The 22745-nt window shown below is 49.6% G+C and overlaps 1 protein-coding gene across 1 annotated transcript in view; it reads right to left on the bottom strand.

Annotated features, from left to right (window-relative positions):
* Window positions 1-13342, bottom strand: part of PLPP2 (phospholipid phosphatase 2) — a 32606-nt gene extending 19264 nt beyond the window's left edge. The window contains exon 1 of the mRNA XM_066604666.1: window positions 13196-13342. Within this exon, the coding sequence (XP_066460763.1) occupies window positions 13196-13253 (58 nt within the window). The 5' untranslated portion in view covers window positions 13254-13342. The remainder of the gene's footprint in view (window positions 1-13195) is intronic.
* Window positions 13343-22745: the final 9403 nt, after the last annotated feature.

Below are 22745 nucleotides of genomic sequence, written 5' to 3'. Positions count from 1 at the left end.
AAGAATTGTGTTCTGATTACTGTGGGCGGGACCCGTCCTGGTGGGCGCTAGCCGTTCGCTGCGGGCGGGAAGAACCACCAGCCGCTTCATGTAGCGTATAATGATACCAGGTAGTCCGCAATGCGAGCCGGCACCACGGAGCGCGCCATAATATACACGAGAGGCACTGGAAGGCGAGCCGCGCTGCTACAGGAACCGTATTACCATAATGGAGGAAGTGTTCAGATCGGGTGATGCTCCGCGCCGCCGCCTTTTGTTTTTACAGTTTATTTACATTGGGAGTGCCTAATAAAAGCTAAATATAAGTGTGTGTGAATTATATACCATATATATAGCTCACGACGTGCCGGCGACGCCTCCAGAGGTTTTTGTTCACTAATAGTCGTATTTTACAATCATTTCTGCAACCGGATTAAACATGTTGCAGCTTCTACATATCAGGACATCCAACAACTGCAGCCTGCAGCTCAATAGCTTCAGGGACCCATCACCTACTTACCTCTACAGGCATATGGGGTGACAGTAGGTGAACCGCTAAATCCAGGGCAGAAGTCCCCTTCCTTCCCGCTCGCCATCTCTTCTCATCCGCTAATTTACGCCAGGTGGTCTCCTCAGGCAGCCGGTCCCCGGCGATTTCTCACGTGGGCAACGCAGTGAAGGCTTTCCGTGGGATAACGATGAACGGCGCAGCCCAACGTCCACAAGCGGAGAGTCACTTGCGCTTTTCCGCTCACGTTACAGATCACGGCTGCGATGAACCTACCATTATAGACAGGTAAGCTGCGGTGCCCCCCGGTGGCGGCTGCCACAGCGGGGATATCGCTACACCCGTGGACAGGCGGCCTTCTAGGTCTACAAGCACGTGTGGTCCCGCGCGGCGGCAGCAAAACCTCCAATATAGAATGTTAAAAGAAGAAGAAAAACAGGAAAAAAAATAAGCCCTCCGGATGCCGCCAGCTGTGCGGCGAGAAGCGGCACGTTCTTCCTAGCAGGGCTGCGATGGTGGAAGCCCAACTTGTGACGCTCATGCTCCGCACTCGAGGCCCTCGGCTCACGTAGAACAATTAGGAACATTTTATGGTTACATGTAAGACTGGTAACATGTGACATCCTGCAGCCGCTCTGTCCGGCAAGAGACTAATTAGCGCCAATGAGAATGTATGGCCCGATCGGGGTGGGGGAGGGGTAGTCCGTTAGATTAAATTGTTTGGCCCCTCGCTATATAAAACTACAGAACTGTGCAAGGCCTTAGACAGGTGTGCAGAATGTGGGGCCCAGTACACCGCGGGGCCCAGTACACCGCGGGGCCCAGTACACCGCGGGGCCCAGTACACCGCGGGGCCCAGTACACCGCGGGGCCCAGTACACCGCGGGGCCCAGTACACCGCGGGGCCCAGTACACCGCGGGGCCCAGTACACCGCGGGGCCCAGTACACCGCGGGGCCCAGTACACCGCGGGGCCCAGTACACCGCGGGGCCCAGTACACCGCGGGGCCCAGTACACCGCGGGGCCCAGTACACCGCGGGGCCCAGTACACGCAGACACATTCGCACCAGACATTCTGGAATGTGATTGTCATCGCACGCCTGACCGCATGTTGCATTGTCACACGAGACTAACAGGAAAAAAAAAAAAATGGAGACTGCCGTGATTTTTCTATCACTTTCACTGACTTTGAGCCCTGCGAGCGAAGGTTATGGGCTGGGAGGAGGCGAGTTGTCCAGGTTGTGATGACTAAGATGTCCCGTTCTCCCGGTGTGAGTGCTGGAAGCCGCTGCTGTAAAATCTCTGCCTGCGAGAGAGTTCGCTGATGCAGTAGAACCACCTTGTGTCTTGTTGCTGTGCTCAGGCGTGGTGTATGACTGGTGACGTGAAACTGTCTTCCGCAACATCACCTTTGCTATTGGGGAGTTTGGCTATTTCTCACCCAGTTTTACACCTGTGCAAGTGTACCGAGACGAACTGATGCTGTTTTGAAGGCAAAGGTCGTCACACCAGATATTGATGGGATTTAGATTTCGCTTTTGTTCATTCACTTTGCATTTTGTAAACTGACAAAAATTAACTATTAAAAAGGGGTTGAACCGGAGTAACAAGTCCGGACCAGAGGGGAGGAAATAACTTGCCGATCAGTAGGGGTGTCCCATGCCAGACTCCCATGTCTTGCTGGACTTCACTGTGGAGGTCGCTTCTACGTCTGCAGTGAATGGAGCGCTGGCCGAACATGTGGTTAGCACTCCATTCATTTCAAGGCATCTGAGAGAAATCCCCGAGCTGGTGCTGTTCGGGGGTCTCTGCAATCCCGCTGGAAGTGAAGGAGCGCTGGCGAGGAGTCTCTTACTCACTGCAGCGACTCGCAGTAAAGACTGTAAGGGACACGGAGAGGGGTGGTGGGTTCTCAGCAGCGAGACCCCTTCCAAACAGCAAGTTACCCCTATTCACAGGAAAACTTCAAAAATTCTGGTACAACCCCTTTAAGACTATATTTGCAAACATTTTTTTTCCAAGTCGGCCTCGGACGTTTGCATAGTGCTGAATGAATACAGACCAAAAACCTAAGAACGTGCCGAGACGTGGTGAAGCTACTGTACACGGATAAGAGTAGAGGATCTTAGAACATGTTACTCTTCAGGTTCTCCGAGAGGGACTGAAGGGTCTACCACCCAACAGCAGGTCCTCCGGAGGCCCCGGCAGATGCAACGCTTGCCCGCAGACTATCCCAACTATTTCTTGTGCTCAGTAAGCCCTTCCTGTGGAAACCATCGCTTCCTGAGGGGAAGTTATCGGGAAGACAATGGCGCTATATTAAGTAAATGAACCCTCCCATTCTCAGTCCTTTCACTGACTGCATGTTCTCCGTTTAACCAGCAGGGGTCTACATGTAGGTAAGCGGTACGTGGCGTAACCTCTAAAGTGAGCTGCTACGTTGTAGCGATGGAATATGGTGAAGAACCAAATACATTAGCCATTGGCCAACAAGGGGGACCCAAAAGATCAGGGGTCTGCTGGCGGAGCGGCACTAGTACCAGCTTCTGTAGCTAGGTAGATATCTTCAGTATCCCGCCCAACGTCGTTGGGGGAAGGTCGCGTTCACCTCCAGTTTTTTTGCTTATTTTCTGCAGCAGTGAGATTTTGTTTACTTTACCAATTTTTTTTTTGGTCGCGAAGTGCAAAATTGGGTGAATACGGAGGTGAGGCGTGGGCGTTATGCAGCTCATCAACAATTGCTTTACACTCAGTGCCATGCGGGCAAATGGGGGATGGGTTCCTCCATCGTGACAATGCGCCTGCCTGCAGAGCGCTGAGTGTTAGGCAATTTTTGATGAAAAACAGCATGACTGCCTCGCCTCACCTCCGTATCCACCTGATCTCACTGCGTGCTTGGGTTAGCCGACTGGGTGCCACAACACACGGGCTACAGAACCGACGCAGATGGCTCTGACCTAAGTAGTGGCCGATGCAACTTTCACTGAATTTAAGGAGAGCCGTGCCTGTAATTACCAGCACCAGCCATTACACAAGGGACGGCGCTAACTGCTTCCGCTCCATACCCTGTGTGTTGTGACGCTGGCAGTGGGCGCCCAATCAGCTGACTGCAGCCAATCAGCTAATATTTGCCTGGAAACCCCTTAAAGCCCCAGAAGCAGATTTTTCGGAGCACTGGCTACATGTCTTCTTATCGGTATCCAGCCCTCGCACCCCATGGCTCAACCTGGGGGTGAATTACAGACAGTTTCTGCCATGGGAAGTTACCCGCTAATGCTACGGGCAGCTAGAATACCGTGCCGAGCAGCGGACTGCGCCGCGGGATAGAGGGTTTGCCTAAGGCAAGAGATGTTGGAATCACCCAAGGTAAGGCTGAGCTCACATGCCTGGAGGCGCCGGCGTACGGCACTAACCTGTATCGTGGAGGCCTACCGTCAGTCATGAGCAGTACAGGGATACCAGCAGTGTGAAGTGCGGATGAGCTGCGTGCCGCCATTGACATCAACGGAGGGCGTCCACGCAGATTCCACGGTAAAGAGCATGCTGCGATTTTTGATCAGCTTGCAGAATCCGCAATTTGTATCAATTGTAAAGGAAAATTCGACAATGCTGCCCTTCAACGCCCGTGTTCTACCGCGGATCGTCGGCGGAATCCACAATTCAAATCCGCCCGTGTGAGACAGATGGAAAAAAGGGGGAGACAAACCCTTCATTTAGGACGCTGTCATTTGTTCTCTACTGTTGCTTGTTAAAGGGATTTTCTGGGACTACTGATGACCAAAACCTTAAGATGGGTCATCGATCACTGATCAGTGGGGTCTGCCGGCTGGGATCGCCACCGATCACCTGAGTGAAGAGGCCACCACCTCATGATCATCAGTCATGTGACTCCAGAGCAGCTCAGTCCCATTCAAGTGATTGGGAATAAGCTGCAATACCAGGCCCAGCCACTATACAATGGACAGCGCTGTGGCAGATCGCCACCACTCATCTATTAATGGCCCATCCTGAGGATAGACCCACCAGTAGGTTGATGCTTGAAAATCGCTTTACGGCACAATCACGCGACGCAGATTTTGTTGCGGATCTGCGGTAGTTTTCACGCTTTCAATTGAACTCTAGTTGAAAATGGTAAAATGCGCAAAAGCCACAAAAAATCAGCGATATGTGAACAGGGGGAAGGAAGGGGCCTTTTGCCCCAGAATCAGCGGGTCACCTACTGTCACCCCATATGCCCGATGGGTCATTGAAACAGTTAAGCTGCAGACTGCAGTTGTTGGATGTCCTGATATGTAGAAGCTGCAACATGTTTAATCCGGTAGCAGAAATGATTGTAAAATACGACTATTAGTGAAGAAACCTTCCGTGAATGTGAAGGCTAAAGTCCATGCCTGTGAATGGGTGCGGATCCTCCGTGCGGACGCCAATCACGGATTCCGCCCGTGTGAGCCCGGCCTTACAATAAGTGCTGGAAGTTAATGATTAGGGGGGAAAAAAACAGATCCAAAAACACATCCACGTGCCGCCCATCCTCTGCTACTACTGCCATACAGAACACAATCTGCCATGTTCCCTTGTCTCTTCACCTGTCAACAGGGTCACGTGCCGACTGATCCGGCAGGATAAGTGCTCAAGCCAATTACATGCACAGGCGGGGGACAGAAGGCGAGGACAGAAGGAGGTTCAGCTTGAAGACTCGAGGTTTTTTGAGACAATTGTACAGCTTTGGGGGAATATGCCATAAAAGTTGTCCGGTAGAATATGACGACACCCGGGGAGGGGGGGGGGGTACAGGCTGTGGGCCCGACCGTTCTGCAGGAAGGCTGCAACCACGCTGCGATCCCACAGCCTGCGGGTGGTACAGGGATTTTGCGATCCCACAGCAAAATCCGGAAAAGCTGCTGCGTTAGACCGGTCTCACACGGGCGGATAGTGCGAACAATTGATCCCCAATACTACACGGAACAATCAAATGCATCGGGTTACACAGTTCAGCTTTCATTAGCGGGTCGGAATTGCGTAATCTACTCACAGAAAACAGAACGCAGCAGGTTCTATTTGACCTCACGACATAAAGCCAGTTGTTCTCTATGGTCACGGATATAGCCGTGTCATCACTAAGTGACAGCATGGGAAACAAAACAAGGTGTACGGCGCGTCGCCGCCTGCGAGTACGCAGTACATTACATGGCCGGGCTTTACAGCTGGAATCCGCTGCCGGCCTCTGCAAGCGGATTCCCCACACTGCTGTATGAGCCCAGCTTCTCCTGTTGGGTGCAGACGCGTTGAGGATCATTCCCTCCCGCCATCCTTCGCAGTAAACAGGCAGTCGGTAATAAGTGAACTGCCTGTTCACACGGCCGATCTCTCGTTCCGTTTTCTGCATGCAGAAACTGGACAAACAAGACGGCTGGATGTTCTTAAAGACAGAAAGGTCCAAGAAGGTTGGGAAATATTGCGAAATGAGATTCTCAAAGCACAATCGTTAACAATCCCTAAGGGCTAATGCCCACGGACAGATTTCCGCCACCTTTCACACGGTGGAAATCCGCGGCGTTATATCGCAGTTATTAGGTTCTATTGAACCTTATAGATCAATGTTCACGCTGCGGCATTCCACCGTGCGAAATAAATCGCGACATGCTCTATTTGCCGGGGAAATATGTGCGGCTGGCTTCCATTGTAGTCAATGGAAGCTGACCGTCACGCTATACTTCCGCACAGCGGACGTATCGCGTGATTACACGTCCCTGCCCACGTCATGCACTGTACTGGGCATGCGCAGTGGTGCGTCAGGAGAGACGCGCACAGTGGATTCCGGAGGAGAGTATGGGGTCTTTGGGGGGGCACCGTGATGGACTCGGCTGCGATATTCCGCTGGCAAAGTCTGTCACAGCCATGGGCATTAGCCCGAAAAGAAAGAAGGATGGGAAGCATTTAAAGAGAATTTGAAGATAAACACAGAACTTGCACACGTTACAAATGAAGAAAAATATGTTTATCAAATGGAAAGAGGGGGGAATATCTAAAGAAGAATGCAATGCGGTCTGCAGAAACTGTAGGGCAAGTGTCAGAAAAGCTAAAGCTGATTATGAATTGAGGCTTGCAACAGAGGCCAAAAGCAATAAAAAGGATTTGGGGAGTCAAAAACAAAAAAAAGTCACAGATGCTATTGGATGCTTACAAGATGAAAATGGTGAGTTGGTTAAGAATGATGTTGAGAAGGATGACCTTTTAAATTCCTATTTTGTATCTGTTTTCTCACAGAAAGTAGATGTAACATCAACTGATCTTCCCTGTGCTATTGGGGGAATACAAGAATGCAGGCTATCTATAAGCAGAGGGATGGTGAGGGAACACTTAAGTCCGATTTAGACAACTATTATGGCTCAAAAGCAGTCCTTTGAGCGATAACCGTTGCGTCTAAAACGCACGGCCATCGTGCACTGTTCATCGCTCATTTCTAGCCAGCCAGAAATTAACGATGAGCCTTATCAGCACAGCGCGCTGATATCTCAGCAGGCGGGGCTGATATTCTTTCAGCTGTAATCCCGCTGGCAGTTCTCAGTGGGACACCTACTAAAAGCACTGAGAACAATGCAGCTGTTTGCATATTCAAAACAGCTGCATTGTTCTCCAGGGTATCCCACTTCACCTGCATAAAAGCCCATTTACACAGGACGGTAAACGATGCCCGACACTCGTCCCAGCAGAGCTGGCTCACACACAGAGCGGCCAGTAGGGGGGGCGGGGCAGTGCAGGAGATTTCTCTCCTCTTGCTCCCCCACCCCTCTCCATTGAGATAACACAGCAGCTGTTTGCTACTGAACGGCCGCTGTTTAAACTGCACGATGAGCTGATCTTTTATGCAGCATAAACAATGGACGATCAGCTCGTGGCTAATCGTGAAGTTTAAACAGCAGCCATTCAGTAGCGAATGGCCGTTGTATTATCTCAATGGAGGGGGGCGGGGGAGCGAGAGGAGAGAAATGCCCGACACTCGTCCTGTGTAAATGGGCCTTAACTCTTAAGTAGCTAATTAGCTACCACAGAGTTATGCAAAGATGATCACTTAAACTGTCATTTGAGCGTTTTTGAATGATCGTCACTCCATGTAAATGGGCCTTTAGCTAACTTAAATGAATTCCCGTTTCAAGCTCCAGATGAATTACATCCTAGGATACTAAAGAAAGCAGCGGAGGTAATTGCTGAACCAGTCGCCATAATCTTTGAAAATTTCTGGTGAACAGGAGAAGTCCCAGAAGATTGGAAAAGGGCAAATGTTGTCAAAAAAGGGAAGAAGGCGGATCCAGGAAACTACAGCTCTGTGAGCCTGACTTCTATACTGGGAAAGATCTCTGAAAAAAATAACTAAACAGCATGTATGCAACTACTTGGAGAAAAATGGATTAATTAACCAGAGCCAGCATGGGTTTGTAACAAACAAGTCATGCCAGACTAATCTAATTTCCTTCTATGACAGAATCACTGACTGGGTTGATCAGGGAAATGTGGTGAATATAGTATATCTTGACTTTACTAAAGCATTTGACAAAGTATCTCATACCATGCTTATTGAAAAAATGGCCAAATCTGGGATTGACAAGGCAACTGTTAGGTGGATTCACAACTGGCTGAGTGATCGTACTCAAAGAGTGGTCATAAATGGCTGCACATCCAAGTGGAAGAATGTATCAAGTGGGACCACAAGGCTCTGTCCTAGGCCCAGTGTTCAACATTTTTATAAATGATCTGGAGGAGGGAATTGATGGGAATCTGCTCAAATTTGTAGACAACACAAAGCTAGGAGGATTAGCTAACACTAGGGAAGAGAGAGAGGATTCAAAAAGATCTAGAAAAGCTTGAACCGTGGGCAGCGACTAACAGAATGGTATTTAACAAGGAGAAAGTCCTACATCTGGGCAAGAAAAATGAAGGAAGCACATACAGAATGGGGGGGGGGGGGTGTTGGGCTAAGCAGCAGCACATGTGAAAATGACTTGGGTATAGTAATAGATTATAGACTGCACATGAGTCAACAATGTGATGCAGAAGGCAAAAAATTCTGGGATGTATTAAGAGAAGCAGAGGGTCTAAATCATGTAAGGTAATTATCCCCCTCTACTCTTCCTTAGTCAGACCTCATCTGGAATACTGGGTCCAGTTCTGGGCACCCCACTTTAAAAAAGACAGACAAACTGGAGCAAGTTCAGAGAAGATTTACCAAGATGGTGAGCGATCCGCAAATCATGTCCTGTGAGGAACAGTTAAAGGATCTGGGAATGTTTAGCTTGCAGAAGAGAAGGCTGAGAGGAGACTTAATAGCTGTCTACAAATATCTGAAGGGCTGTCACACTGCAGAGGGATCAGCCCTATCCTCATGTGAACAAGGAAAGACTAGGAGCAATCGGATGAAACTGAAAGGGAGGAGATACAGATTTGATCCCCTCGCTGTCTAATATCTATGAGTGGAACAGGTTACCATGGGAGGTGGGGAGTTCTCCTTCAATGGAAGTGTTCAAACAAAGGCTGGACAGACATCTGTCTGGGATGACTGTGAATCCTGTACCGAGCAGGGGGTTGGACCCGATGACCCTGGAGGACCCGATGACCCTGGAGGTAACTTCCAACTCTACCATGCCATGATTCTATGAAGCAGCAAATGAATTGCTTGCCGTTCAGTTGAGGCGCTGTGATTTTGTGGCATATCCGCTATGGGTTTTTGCTAAGGAACGCCTGCAGAGAATACACCAAGTGTGACGGCGGCCCAAGGAGTTCCTGCCACAAAGGCTTCAGCGTTGCCGAATAACTTTTTGATCAAGTTGGCAGTTTTTTTGGAAACTTTTTCTTTCAAAGCAAGAAGTCTGAATGAGCCGTAAACCCAGAGGGATCCAGCGGTTGTCGCCGTCGGGGTGCGTTCACGATGTTACAAGCACTCACCCGTGTGATTCTAGAAGTGAGCATGATCGCCTGGCATCCGTGTACTTGTGATTTTCACGTGCGTGAAGAGATGGCAAGCGCTTCGAAAAGTTTGCAGTGGCAAAAGTCGCATCGCACTTGTATGACATGAGCGCGATTTTTAAAAATATCCCATAGGAAATAATGCGCGATTCTTCCAAGGAGTCGCCCCAAAACACGAAGGAGAGATTCTTCAATTGAGAAGTCACTGATGTGAAAACATTGAAATCAACGTGTTATTAACAAGCGCGGGTTCCATCCGTATCGCCACCGGGAAGAACTTGTGCGCGGAAATTACTGGATGTGAAATGCAGCAGCCTTACATTAATGTGAAGCCATTCAAAAAGTCGAAGAACTGCATGACTCTGCATAAAACGTGAAGAAAGCCTTTGATGTTCACGTCTTTCAGGACAGCGGTGCCGGGGATGGAGACGGCCATGATGTGCGAATACACCTGTAGGGTGAAGCAATATACTAGCTGCCCGCCAGCCGGGCGCACCAGCGCCACACAATGCAGGCGACTTACTGAAAATAGTCCCAAAAAACAGACCAATCAGACGGCAGCTCATCTGGAATATCCAAGCAGCACCATGATTAGTAGCCGCAGACAACTGCTTCACCGCATAAACCGATGCACGTAAAATACATCTCTTTGCAGTGCCTGCCCTCCTCCCGTAGAGGGCACACCATGCCACCCACAAACAGGCTTGCCAAAATCATAAATGCTGCGCCTGCTCGAAGGTCAACCCGGAAGGCGGCAGGAAAGTCAGCCCAGCTAGATCAACACACATTAGTGGCCCGATCAGAACAGTGACATCCCCCGCCTGACCGCTGCATTATGGTGGACAGAGGTCTGACACGTGGTGCTACATTTGTATGGTACGAGCCCGTTAGGCTCCAATCACAGTAGAGAACAGCACGGCGGCGCTACCTGCCTCCGGGGGTCACAAACAGGACAAGTATTGTGGATGGTCAAATATTCGAGTAGATATCAAGTGACCCGGTGCTACGATATAGCGCAAGCAGACAAATGAGTAGCCGCCAACACCCAGAACTTCTGTGGAAGAGAACTTTACCCCAACAACCTCCAGAAGGGTCGGGGATCGGGGGATTATACTGCCAGATTGGCGGGGGGAGATCTTTCCGGCCTCCCATACTACGTCCGGCAGTGAGCAGCTGATGTTGTACAGGTAGCTCTGCAGGTATAGGCACACCTGTGGGCGCGCAGCGGCCTTCCCGGACACACCTGCATTGGCTCTTCAGCTCGTAGATCAGGTTTAGCAACTTCACGTTTTTTTTTACCTCCAGCACTGTGACACACGAAAAGTCACAGCGAGCAGCGCGGCCAGAGAACTCGTACAAGCCAATATCCCCTACACCCAAGGCGCACTCACGGGGGCGGATGATGGGGTGTGCGATCCTGGTGCTGGAGACCCTCCACTTCATGAGGGTCAGCAGAGATAGTGCAAGCATGGAGGCCCGGTAGTGGCTGCTACCCCTGTGCCCCTATAGCTAGGCCCCTCATGTCCACTCCCCGCACCCCAATACAAGGGATACCCCCCACCCCCTATAACTTGGGGCATCTATAGTAAAAGCGTTCTCCCCTGTAAGCCAACGGCCTCGCAGACTATCCGGAAGGATGGTGATATACAGGACGGCCCTATAGACACACCTGTCGCCATTGTCAGTAGTATTGCCCGTCTACGAGGCGCCGGCCGCGGCAGGCTTTACGGGCCGGTCGGACGGTGTTCGTTTACTTTTTACTATTGGCCAATTTTGAACGCTCTTTACGATTGTAAACCAAAATGGAAACATCGGTGAGGAGGCACTACTAGTCCCAGGATGTCCTGATGGGCAGAGCTAGACCGTCTCCATACAAGAGGGGGCGCCGGTCAGGGCAGCGCTCACACAGCAATATCATTAGGACTTGGTAATGACCCATCCCATATGTGACCCTCCAGGAGGGAAAAGGTTAACTAGAGATAGTGAGCCCACCTGGACAGGTAGAGAGGATCACACCTGGCTGATATCCCAACCCCCAATGTAATCAGAGGCCGGAGAGTAAATAGCAGGAGAGCACACATATACCGGCCTACCGCCTGGCACTGCATACCATCGCCGGGCACACATATACCAGCCTACCGCCTGGCACTGCATACCATCGCCGGGCACACATATACCAGCCTACCGCCTGGCACTGCATACCATCGCCGGGCACACATATACCAGCCTACCGCCTGGCACTGCATACCATCGCCGGGCACACATATACCAGCCTACCGCCTGGCACTGCATACCATCGCCGGGCACACATATACCAGCCTACCGCCTGGCACTGCATACCATCGCCGGGCACACATACCAGCCTACCGCCTGGCACTGCATACCATCGCCGGGCACACATATACCAGCCTACCGCCTGGCACTGCATACCATCGCCGGGCACACATACCAACCTACCGCCGGGCACACATATACCAGCCTACCGCCTGGCACTGCATACCATTGCCGGGCACACATATACCAGCCTACTGCCTGGCACTGCATACCATCACCGGGCACACATATACCAGCCTACCGCCTGGCACTGCATACCATCACCGGGCACACATATACCAGCCTACCGCCTGGCACTGCATACCATCACCGGGCACACATATACCAGCCTACCGCCTGGCACTGCATACCATCACCGGGCACACACATACCAGCCTACCGCCTGGCACTGCATACCATCACCGGGCACACACATACCAGCCTACTGCCTGGCACTGCATACCATCACCGGGCACACATATACCAGCCTACTGCCTGGCACTGCATACTATCACCGGGCACACATATACCTGCCTACTTCCTGGCACTGCATACCATCACTGGGCACACATATACCAGCCTACTGCCTGGCACTGCATACCATCACCGGGCATATATATACCAGCCTACTGCCTGGCACTGCATACCATCACCGGGCATATATATATACCAGCCTACTGCCTGGCACTGCATACTATCACCGGGCACACATATACCAGCCTACTGCCTGGCACTGCATACCATCACCGGGCACACATATACCAGCCTACTGCCTGGCACTGCATACCATCACTGGGCACACATATACCAGCCTACTGCCTGGCACTGCATACCATCACCGGGCACACATATACCAGCCTACCGCCTGGCACTGCATACCATCACCGGGCATATATATATACCAACCTACTGCCTGGCACTGCATACTATCACCGGGCACACATATACCTGCCTACTGCCTGGCACTGCATACCATCACCGGGCACACATATACCAGCCTACTGCCTGGCACTGCATACCATCACCGGGCACACATACCAGCCTACCGCCTGGCACTGCATACCATCACCGGGCATATATATATACCAACCTACTGCCTGGCACTGCATACTATCACCGGGCACATATATACCAGCCTACTGCCTGGCATTGCATACCATCACCGGGCACACATACACCAGCCTACTGCCTGGCACTGCATACCATCACCGGGCACATATATACCAGCCTACAGCACTATATATCCAATCAGCGGGGCCGCAAAGGGCTCCGCCGGCATGCGGGGACACCCAATAGCCTGTATGCCGCCGGCGAGCAGCACAACAAAGAGCAGCGAGAGGAGTGCCGGCGGTGAGCCACGGGAGAGCGCGGGGCTCCGGGCACGGCTGCAGGGGCAGCGCCGGCACACAGCGAGGGCAGCCAGGTGCTACTTACCGACGAGGACGCACAGCACGTCCAGCAGCACGTACACGTTCCTCCGACCGGGCAGCATCCTCCCCTGCCCGCTCCGGTCCGAGCTCCGGGACCAGACTGACTGAGCAGCACGCCCACCGTGAGCCCAAGGCACGCCCACTACATGCCCCTCCCACTGGCACGCCCTCTTGGTTAACCCTGTGCTGCCTGATGCCTCTGCCGTCTGCTTCATCCTCGTGATTAGAGGAGTCCGAGGACGGAGCCCAGTACACATGGGGATGATGAGGAGTAGGAGGGCACTACAAGGCCCAGAGAGCCGCAGCAAGAACCAGCCGCCGTTCACACCTGCCTTGGGCTGCGGTTCGGCTTCCATGCTCTCTTCTGTTTTTAAGCAGATCCATTATTTTCCCATTTAAATCAATGGTAGAAAAAACGGAAACATTTCTGTTTGAATCCGTATTTGTACGGGACGTATGGCGCTGCGGACTGCGTTACGCGGCCCGGAAAAACGGAAGTCAAAAGAAACAGATACAAATGAAAAGCCCCCCCGGAGGCCGAGCGCTGAAGTGACCGCCGTCCGGGGCGTATTCACACAAACGCATTAAGCGTGCAGAACGTGTTCGGACTCTCCGCGGATTCTGGTTTTGATCACACGGATTATTTTGCGCACGCATTTAATTCAGGCAACCAGCCCGCAGCGTGTTCTATTTCCGTTTTCTGTTGCACATCTTAAACTAAATGTAACGGCGTAGGACGTGCGTGCAGACAGACGCAGTAACGTACGTGAACGCAAAAACCACAACGCCCGTCGTGCCATCACACAGCATATATGTTCGTGTACTTACCCCCGCGTGAAGCTGACCTGAGAACTTGTCATCGGAGCGCCGGACGGACGCCGCACACAAGACGCTCCTCGGATCTCTCACCCATCGCCCGGATAGTAGAACGCGGACAGTCAGTCTGAACAGAGGTGATGGCCAATATGGATGACAATGTGGACGTATCTCTTCACCAGACGACCGTCCGTTTATCAGCATGGAGCGCGCAGCGCCGCTGTGAGGTGTTAGGGCGCCTACCCACTTGCGATTTTTTTTTTACCTTTGCGTTTTGCGTTTTTTCTGAAGAGCAATTAGGATAGAATGTGTTCTTGTCCATTTGCGTTTTTTTTTTTTCGGTCCGTTGCAATTTTTAACATAGGAACTGTCAGTTGCATATGTGTCCTTATTTTTCTCTTAAAGGGGTTGTCCCGCGCCGAAACGTGTTTTTTTTTTTTTCAACCCCCCCCCCCCCCGTTCGGCGCGAGACAACCCCGATGCAGGGGTTAAAAAAGAACACCGGAGAGTGCTTACCTGAATCCCCGCGCTCCGGTGACTTCTTACTTACCGGTTGAAGATGGCCGCCGGGATCTTCTCCCTCGGTGGACCGCAGGGCTTCTGTGCGGTCCATTGCCGATTCCAGCCTCCTGATTGGCTGGAATCGGCACGTGACGGGGCGGAGCAACATGGAGCCGGCATCCAGCATGAGCGGCCCCATTGAGAAAAGAAGAAGACCCGGACTGCGCAAGCGCGGCTAATTTGGCCATTAGACGCCGAAAATTAGGCGGGCTCCATGGAAACGAGGACGCTAGCAACGGAGCAGGTAAGTGAATAACTTCTTATAACTTCTGTATGGCTCATAATTAATGCACGATGTACATTACAAAGTGCATTAATATGGCCATACAGAAGTGTATAGACCCACTTGCTGCCGTGGGACAACCCCTTTAATGCACCCATGAATGTCAATGGAAATTAACGGAAAAGGCGCGAAAAAGCTGCGAAAATGCAGCGAAAAACGCTGCATTTTTCACGCACGAAAATCGCAAACGCCAGTGGGTAGGCGCCCTAAATTCTAGATTTTCTCCTGTCTCAAATAAATAAAAGAAAAATACGTTTAATTTCTCCTTCAACTTTTACTTTATCTAACTTTCTCTCTCTATATGACCCTGAATCTTGTTCTCACATGTCTTATCTGTACTTTCCCATGTCATCCTGTTCTGAGAAACTTATTCAAGGATATATTGTGCTTTGATACAGTTGTCACCGAGTGTTGATATGTTGTTCATGTAGGAGATGTCTTTTGAAAGAAGTATTATTAATTGTTCCTCCAGATGTCCAGCGACCTTGGACATGCGCAGTAATTAAATCATTACGTAAACAGATTTCCTCTATAACTTCTGTAACTCTGCTGAATAAACTTCACTTCGCTTTTGGCAATCCCATGGTGCATGTGGCTGTCTATTTGCGTCGTCTATGAGTACTCATACCTAAAGCTGATTGGGAGGCAGACAGCATCAGCTGAACAGTCTGTTTAGACCCCCCCTAACATAACTTGGCTGCCTAAACGTGGGGCAGAAGCTAAATCCTTACCTGCAGCCGATACCTGACGACCAGCCGGATCAGAGGCCACGGGACCCCAGATCTACAAAACACGGGTGTAAGGTAAGCCCTTGACTTGCCACTCCAGCTCTAGGCTCCCCTGACTTCAGTCCCATGTTGACAGGAGGTGAGTCGCTGCATGTATTATAGGATGCTTCTGCCTCTTATTTACGGTGTTCTTAGTAACCGTGCTAGACGGAAGAACCCTTGTGTGTATATTGCCATGCTGTCTGCTGTGCGCTGTAGAAATTATTGCTTTTATTCTTGCTTTAACTGCCGGACCCATAATGTTAGCTGTAATTTGTAATAAGATTACCAAAGCCGTGTATAGAGGCGAGCCGTGGTCCCCACTATCCCCGTAAGATTGAGAGAGATTGCAAATAGTATTCCTGCCAGTACCTGGCAGAAGGTATTCCTGCCAGTATTTGGCAGAAGGGCCATAGTATGCCTGCCAGTTGCAGAAGGGACTAGCGACAAGTCCATAGTATTCCTGCCAGTATTTGGCAGAAGGGATATAGTATGCCTGCCAGTTGCAGAAGGGACTAGTAACAAGTCCATAGTTGAAATGGGATCTGACCAGTCCAAGACTTATCTGACACCCATCAAGATAAATAGACAGGGGGAAGAGGAGGACACTTGTAGGCAAGCCTATAAAATATATAGACAGATAGGACTTAAAAAGGGACGGGAAAAACGCATGAAAGATATCAGAGACGCCGGTTTAGAAAAAGGAACAGGTTTGCAGAAAGCGTCTACTAAAGGGGCAGTAGTGAGCCCTGGAATCCCCCTACTGACATCTATACAGGTACAACCTTTGGGTTGCGAGAAGCCTAGGTAGAACAGGACTAACTTTAAATAGTAACTCCTGGGGAAATCTTCTTTTGTAAAAGAGGAAAAATAGAGTCAGGGAAGGGATAAGAGGGCTCTAAGAACAGACAATATGGGAAACGTACAGGGCAAGGAGTATGCCTATATGGAAATCAGCTAGAGAAATAGCAAAGGACAGAGAAAGCAAGTTAGCCGTGGGGAGAGAATGTAGTAAGTTGTTGAGAAAAGCAGGTGTTTAGAATTTTGGGAGAAAGGAGTCTTAGACCAGCAAGTTTGGGAAAGATTCAGAGATAGTCAAAGGTTGGATAAAAGTATGTTAGACAGATGGATTGAGGCAAGTGTAGATATGGCAGTAATGGGTTATCAGAGAAAGGGAATCCTTTTATAGTTTGTGTTCCTCTGTGACATAAAGAAAGTTCATGCAGAATCTGTGGACAATTGTGTGACAAATAACCATTATGGTTTGTCTTGTATGTCTTGATGTTATGTAATCTAATCTTTGTTGTACGTTTTAGTCTCCGTCATACAAGTGTAAGAAAGTTATACCCCACTCACGTCTGTGGGGGCTTTTAAGAATACAAGGGTTAAAAATGCGGAAAAATGTTGCGCTGTTAGAAGCGCTTAGCATGTTCTCTTTTCTATGTGTTTAAAGGGGTTGTCTCGCGGCAGCAAGTGGGGTTATACACTTCTGTATGGCCATATTAATGCACTTTGTAATATACATCGTGCATTAAATATGAGCCATACAGAAGTTATTCACTTACCTGCTCCGTTGCTAGCGTCCCCGTTGCCATGGTTCCGTCTAACTTCGGTGTCTTCTTGCTTTTTTAGACGCGCTTGCGCAGATGCATCTTCTCCCTTCGGCTGGTCTTGGAAGCATCAGCGTTTTGGCTCCGCCCCCTTGTACGCATCATCGCGTAGCTCCGCCCCATGACGTGTGCCGGTTCCAGCCTCCTGATTGGCTGGAATCGGCACATGACGGGGGCGGAGCTACGCGATGACGCGAAAAGGGGGCGGAGCCAAAACGCCGATGCTTCCAAGACCAGCCGAAGGGAGAAGATGCATCTGCGCAAGCGCGTCTAAAAAAGCAAGAAGACACCGAAGTTAGACGGAACCATGGCAACGGGGATGCTAGCAACGGAGCAGGTAAGTGAATAACTTCTGTATGGCTCATATTTAATGCACGATGTATATTACAAAGTGCATTAATATGGCCATACAGAAGTGTATAACCCCACTTGCTGCCTCGAGACAACCCCTTTAACTATCCCCTGCCGTCTGTGTTTCATATCCTCAGAGAAATATACCTCTTGTAATTACTAATGATTAATGTCGTTTAAAGTCTGAATGTTCTGGACGCTTTCTAAAATCTTAGTTATTGGTCTGTTTCATAGAGAGATAAAATTCAAGGTCATAGAAGAAAGACAAACGCTGATGAAATAAGAAACTTGTAATGAATTACGTGAATTATACGGTCTTAAAAAAAAAAAAATAGAAAACATTTAGGGATTTTAAGGTATATTTTTGCTTTTTGTGTAAATGTCAGTTCTGTGATTGGTTGGACGTCTGTATCACTGCTAAATGCTGTTAGTATTGTACTGTCTCTGAGAGAATGTTCTGTAGTAGAGACACGCAAACGGCCAGTATCGAAGGGGTGGAGCTAGATGATGTAAAAGTACGTAATGTTTCATCCCTCTCTTGTCTACAAAGGAGGGGGATGAGAAGCTTGGGCAGTTAGGGAAAGTTTTTTTTTTTCTTCTCAAATTTGATGAGACATTGCAGGCAGGATCAGATTAATAATGAATTTGCTTAAAGAATATCATATTCCAATGTGGATAGATGTTTGTCGATTATTCTGCCTTGTTGTAATTCATGTCTCTGTTATTTGTACTGATATCTTACAAGCCTTATCTGCATCCATCAAATTCTCACCGGATGGATCGGTACGGGTTGAGACCTCAGGTGACAGTTCAGAAGAGTTTTGTAAACTAACTGCTCTCTTGGTGGATCCGGCTCATGTGTTTGTCTTGATAGCTACTGCAGAAACTCAGCTTTCCGCAGGTCCTGACGAATAGTAAGCCACCTCCAAGACAGACATAGGGAAATTGAATATGCTCCCTATGATGGTAAATCTGAAGCCAGGATACACACCCCTGGGTCAAACAGTATCCCTTTAGTTTCCCACAAGAAAAATGCAGATTAGGGAACAAGTGGGAGACTTGGTTCTGATGGGGGATTGGCGTGAGATACGTTCTTCAGCAAACACCCCTCTTTTTCCAGTAAAGAAAAGACGCTAAAGGGTCGCAATGCCTCACGCGCTTCCTTGTGCTGGAAGGTCCTGAAAGCATATTGGGAACCGATGTGATGGGACCCTTGGGATGTTGTATCGAATTTCACCCGTCCGGTGAGGCTCGTATACACCCCGGGTCTGAAAGTCACCCAACCTTCTGTCGGATGGCAGCAGACCTAGCAACACCTCTCCCTGTCCTCAGTCTTACACACGCAGAGGAACAAGCTCTTAGTGTCGTTCCTTTGGGCTACCAGTCAGACGGACCTCGGCAGACGGTCAGCCCCGCCAGTAATGGTTTACCTAAAGGAAGGGGAAAAAGCCCCTTGGTCCGTCAGTACCCCCTGGCACATGCCCAGGAAGATGCAATTGCAGACACTGTCTCTTCTTTATGTCAACTTAAAGCTCTTAAGGAATGTGTCTCCCCAGCCAATACCCCTTTGTTCCCCATTAAGAGAAAGAGTATAAAGGGCCAGCCAGACTGTCAGTATTTGTTTGTTCAGAGGAAAGCAGTACTGTTGGACAGTGCTGCCACAAGGGGCACAGAATAGCCCAAACCCAGTTCACCAGATGCATGAAGCTGGTATTAGACGCCTGGCCAATTCCCGAGGGGACTGCCCCCTTGTAATATGTTGATGACTTACTTTTGTGTGCTTCTTACGCAAATAGTTGCCTCAATGCATCACTAAGCCTTTTGTGTTTCCTCCATCAGAGTAGAATGGCTGCAAAGCCAGCAAAGAGAAACTTCAGTTCTGCAAGTCTCACATAGTGTTCCTGGGCCACTGCCTAGGTCCAGGTACTAAACACCTGACGCCGGAACGCACGAAGGTGGTAAGTGACATGCAACTTCCCACCTCCCATGCTCAATTGCGTACCTTCTTGGGACTGGACTCATACTGTCGGCCATGGATACACTCTGCCTCCATGACCATGCAGCCTCTGTACGACTGTTTGGGTTCATGGCCATTTGCCCTGACCCCGCAGGCCAAGTCAGCCCTCCATCAGCTGAAAGTACAGATAACCAGTGCACCCGCACTGGGGCTGCCAGACTATGACAAACCTTTCCAAATGTACGTACGCCACCGCTGTACTGACACAAATGCATGGTGACAAAAAGCGACCTGTAGCATACTACAGTGCCCATCTTGACGCGGTGGCTAGAGGGTCTCCATCATGCGTCCGAGCGGTTCTAGCAGTCCAGGCACTACTGGACAAAAGTTCTGACCTTGTCCTAGATCACACCATGGTGATCTACAACCCACATGACATACATGGTATCCTGACTCAGGTAAGCCGTCGTCATCTGTCTCTTGCAAGGCAGATAAAAATGGAACTCGCAGTACATTCCTTCTCGAACATCTCATTCCAAAGGTGCACCACCTTGAATCCAGCCACCTTACTTCCATTAGGTGACGTAGATTCAAATGGGGGAGTAAGTACAGGGGACCAGTTATTTTACAACTCCCTGACTGACGAGCAGGAGGCATTTGACACCGAAAGCCAGCATGACTGTGTGGCCCTTATGGCCCAGGAAATGGCTGGGTTTGCGTATGTCACAGACAAGCCCCTGCAGAACCCCCAGTTTGAGCTGTTTGTGGATGGATCCAGATACCTGAATGACGAAGGAAGGTTTGTAACAGATTTTGCAGTAGTCACACTGAATGAGATACTTGTACAAAAACCACTGCCGTCACACGTCAGCGCAGGAGGCTGAGCTCCGTGCTCTAACTGAGGCCTGTACGATTGCAGAAGGTACCACTGCTAACATCTACACTGATTCCAGGTACGCCTTTCGTATTGCACACGATTATGGACCCATCTGGCGGTCCAGGAGCTTTCCCACGGCACAAGACAAGCCCATTAAGAATGGTGTATCAGTAGGTAGATTAATGCAGGCCATCATGCTGCCAGAACAGGTGGCCATAATAAAGGTTAAAGCACACATGCAGGGGCAGTCACCGGAGAGCAAGGATAGGGCAGCCAAGGCTGCAGCTCTCCTGGACAGGACGCAAGACCCCTTGTGCTGTAGGTTGGATGTTGGTCCCACCACTCTTGTTGATGTGGGATTTGGCATCCTACAGGATGAAGTGGAGCAGTGGACCAAGGCAGGAGCTAGGTACGTAGATGTATGGAAATTGGGAGACAGAGTGTGTTAACCAGCGGCTGCCTACCCCCACCTCGCCATCCTAGCTCACGGGAAAGTGCATGCCTCTCGGAATGCCATGGTTTCTGTTGTGGACAAGGTGTGGTATGCTCCAGGGTTCGACAGGTTGGCGAAGGCATATGTGAAGGCATGTGAAGTGTGCACCCTGCACAATCCAGGTCAAGTGGTAAGGACCTCCCCAGAAGTGCACACCCAGACCACTGTATCCTTTTCAGAGATTACAAATCGATTACATCCAGCTTCCCAAATCAGGCAGGTATGAGTACGTCCTTGTGTGCGTGGATCTGTCCAAAGCCACCGCACAATGCACAGCGACTAAACTTGTGTCAGAACTTGTATGTAGATTTGGGGTACAAGAGACAATTGAGAGTGACAGAGGTACACACTTTACAGGTGAAGTGATGCAAGAGGTGATGTCAGCCCTTGGGGTGGAGCAAGCGTTTCACACCCCATACCACCCACAGAGTTCAGGCAAAGTGAAAAGACTAAATGGTACGCTTAAGTTAAAAGAAGTTTTGTCTGGCTCTATGCCAAGATTGGGGCTGTATCATCCACAGGCCTTACAGCAGGGCTATGACACAGTAGCCGGATAGGTAAAGCACCTGTGTGACCAACTAAAAGTAACACAGAATCTAGTCTTTTCTTCCATTCCAGACCCAGACAACTTAGAGGGATCACACTCTCTGCAACCTGGAGACTGGGTGGTCGTAAAGAGGCGTGTCCGGAAATCCCTAGGGCCCAGATTCGAGGGGCCCTATCAAGTCCTGCTGACCACACCTACTTCGGTGAAAGTTGAAGGAACTGTTGCTTGTTTTGGGACTAATGGGACTTTTCACGCCCTGCTTTGCCCTCCCTATGAGAAGGAAAATGAAGGACATTTTGTTTATTGTTGGACTTTTTGGACTCCTCACTCCATGCTTCGCCCATATGAGAGGGTGCAAAATGACAATGCCTAGAACCACTTTGTTAGACACCACCAAATACTGATAGATGGACTAAACACCTCACAGGTGAAAGACTGTTGGACCTGCGCACACGCACCTGGTGCCACTAGTCTTCTTTTCCTGGCTGTTCCTGTTCCGCCGAAAGAATTGTTTACATGGACAAATGAAAACTCAGAAACCCGGGATAGCTGGTGGGGTAACACATTTAGTTCTTTGAACCCTGCCAATTGGTTCTCTGGTCCAGGAGGATGGTTTATGGGAATCCTACAAAGTATATTTCAAGTAGTGATGATTTTGCTCGTCATATATGTTGCTTTAAAGTTAATCATGTCTTGTATCACATGTTGTAGGGAAAAGGCTTTTGCTAAACTTTAACCCAGATGGACTTTGGGACCACCACATGACTCTAGGGAATCTGGCAGGAGCTGGCACCACTCGGGTGAACGTACCTAGCATGATGGTGGACCCTATGTCCAAATGGGGGAATGTGAGGGGTTAATTCTAGATTTTCTCCTGTCTCAAATGAATAAAAGAAAAATACGTTTAATTTCTCCTTCAACTTTTACTTTATCTAACTTTCTCTCTCTATATGACCCTGAATCTTGTTCTCACATGTCTTATCTGTACTTTCCCATGTCATCCTGTTCTGAGAAACTTTTCTGAGAAAATTATTCAAGGATATATTTTGCTTTGATACAGTTGTCACCGAGTGTTGATATATTGTTCATGTAGGAGATGTCTTTGAAAGAAGTATTATTAATTGTTCCTCCAGATGTCCAGCGACCTTGGACATGCACAGTAATTAAATCATTACGTAAACAGATTTCCTCTATAACTTCTGTAACTCTGCTGAATAAACTTCACTTCGCTTTTGGCAATCCCATGGTGCATGTGGCTGTCTATTTGCGTCGTCTATGAGTACTCATACCTA

This window comes from Eleutherodactylus coqui, chromosome 5 (genome assembly GCF_035609145.1).
Source record: "Eleutherodactylus coqui strain aEleCoq1 chromosome 5, aEleCoq1.hap1, whole genome shotgun sequence".
Lineage (NCBI taxonomy): Eukaryota > Metazoa > Chordata > Amphibia > Anura > Eleutherodactylidae > Eleutherodactylus > Eleutherodactylus coqui.
This window is presented reverse-complemented; position numbering and strand designations above follow the sequence as displayed.